General features: G+C 35.5%; 1 protein-coding gene across 1 annotated transcript; it reads right to left on the reverse strand.

The window, feature by feature from the left end:
* Positions 1-1462: 1462 nt before the first annotated feature.
* Positions 1463-2035, reverse strand: LOC114578924 (gibberellin 20 oxidase 2-like; the record flags this gene model as incomplete). Its single annotated transcript, XM_028692528.1, has 1 exon — positions 1463-2035. A coding segment is annotated over exon 1 (573 nt), but the record flags the coding sequence as incomplete, so codon positions are not given.
* Positions 2036-2262: the final 227 nt, after the last annotated feature.

Consider the following 2262-nt stretch of genomic DNA (forward strand, 5'->3'; position numbering starts at 1 on the left):
GAGAAATAAAGTTAATATATTATGAGTTGGTAGATAGGGTTACAAAAAAATTTGGGCTGATCATGAAAAGGTTGGTAGTAGCTAAGGAAAAATAGAAGAAATGTTATGAATAGAAACATAAAACTATGGAATTCCAAGTATCTCTGACATTGATCATAATTCATATTAAAAATAACTGAGCCGTTGAACACGAAATGCTCGTTAAAAACACAGTGATCAGTCAGCCAGCTGTCGCGTCCGTGCTTACACCGTCACGTTGAGTGCCTGTCTCGGGCCAAGTGTACGCCTTCTTCATCGATTCGCCGAGCAGCTGACACCTCAACATGCTGCGGGTCGGATTGGGTCAACCGCGCAACCCATCGGATCCGGGTTAAAAAAACTGACCCGTAAGCAAAAAAAGGGGACAAGTTCATATTGAGTCAATTGGTGTTAGATTAGTTATGAGTTGGACCCGAAACCAACTCAAGACTTGATTTTGAAAGCCCTAGAGCCGCTTGATTCGATTATAAGCTTGTCACCTTTGGAAATCGTTTGGTTGTCGAATTTGTGCTTTGAAGCTTCTAAACGTGCTTTGGACCCTCAATTTGGGTCCATTTGGGCTCGAATTTAATTGAATTTGGTGTCATTGGATTCGTGTTTTAGAGATGTTTAGTTCAACCATAAATTTGGCGAAATTGAAGTTCAGATGGTCACGGAATTAATTTCAAAAGTTTCCTATTTAATTTTATCTCTAATTGTAAAGAATTTTTTTGACGATTTATGAAAAATAAAATAAAATAACAGATGCTTTACCACCCAAAAGTTTAGGCTTATATTATAGCTTAATCACAAGTGATTGACAAAGATTTACATCATGTTGACATTAAAAAAGTCACAAATATTAATTTTTCAATTTTTTATTTATTCACTTTATATTGACTAAAATAACATAAAATTCCCATTTTATTAATTTTTCAGCTTATTTGATAATCTTCCTAAAAATATTAAAACTGTATATATATCTGTGTGTATATATATATATACCAAAATTTTAATATTTACTTAAATATCATTTGAATATCTAAATTTCATCAAAAAATATGTTTAAAAATATATAAATTTGTTAAATAAATTAATATTAGAAATATTTTGATATGATTTAAAATATTATGTATTAAATATATAAATACAAAACAATTTTATAAATTTTAATAGACATATGTAAATTCCTAATTTTATTAACAAGATGATACTTTCATTAATATGTCATCAACTAAATATAATAAAAATATCATTTTGAGCTTTGATTTATAAAAAAAAATTATTTTATTCAAGATATATAGATATTAGATTCAATTTTAACTCCATACTAATTCCATTGATTTTTTTTTTCTAAATTGTATTATAATAATCATACATTAACACTTTTTATTTCTTCTCTGACATAATCTATCCAAACGGTAAAAACACGACAGAGCTTTACCCCCATTATCCTTGAAAATCCGGCTCCAGCGCCGACTTGAAAAAATAATTTTCTCGTTTTCAAGTGGGGGGCACCGGGTGTCCGCTGCGCTTCGTCCCCCTTAAAGCCATGAACGAACGTGAAGGTCTCCTTCCACGGAAGCAGCGCCAAGAACCGGTCGGAATGCGCCACCGCATATCCGTCTACTCTCCCCTTCCCCTGCCCTGCCTCCATCTTCTTTTCAAACGGCAAATCAAATAGCCCATTAATGGCGTTCATGGCCGCCGCGTAGATCTCGGCGTCTACTCCGTGGTTTATCACCTGAAAGAACCCGTGCTCACGGCACGCGGCTTCGACTTGCTTAGCTGCTCGGCGTGCGGCGGCTTCATCGCCGTGAAGGAAGCCGGATAGGTCAATGACGGGGACTTCGAGGTTGCCAACAGCGGCCTGACGGTCGATGGCCGGCCAAGCGAAAGCAAGAGGTATTTTGGGCTGCTTGATGAGGATGGAAGGGTTGTAGAGCCTCATTCTGGAGACTGTATCGTCGAGGACGAAATTGCGGGGGAGGCATTGGGTGGCGTCGCCGGAATCCATTGGTGGTTTTTGGTAAGATGTGAGAAAGGAAGAGGAGATTTCTTCTTATATAGCTTTTTTTATCAGAACGTAGAAAGTTAGAAATGGTCCTATTTTTGGATTTTTGTTAAGGATGTACGATCGTTAAACTTCGTTCATTTAATGGTTATAATGGATTTTTAGTTATTTTAATTATGGATTTTTTTAATTTTTTATAAATTAATTAAATTAAAAATCAAATTATTGTG

The sequence above is a fragment of the Dendrobium catenatum genome, unplaced genomic scaffold (assembly GCF_001605985.2).
Source record: "Dendrobium catenatum unplaced genomic scaffold, ASM160598v2 original_scaffold_222584, whole genome shotgun sequence".
Taxonomy (NCBI): Eukaryota; Viridiplantae; Streptophyta; class Magnoliopsida; order Asparagales; family Orchidaceae; genus Dendrobium; species Dendrobium catenatum.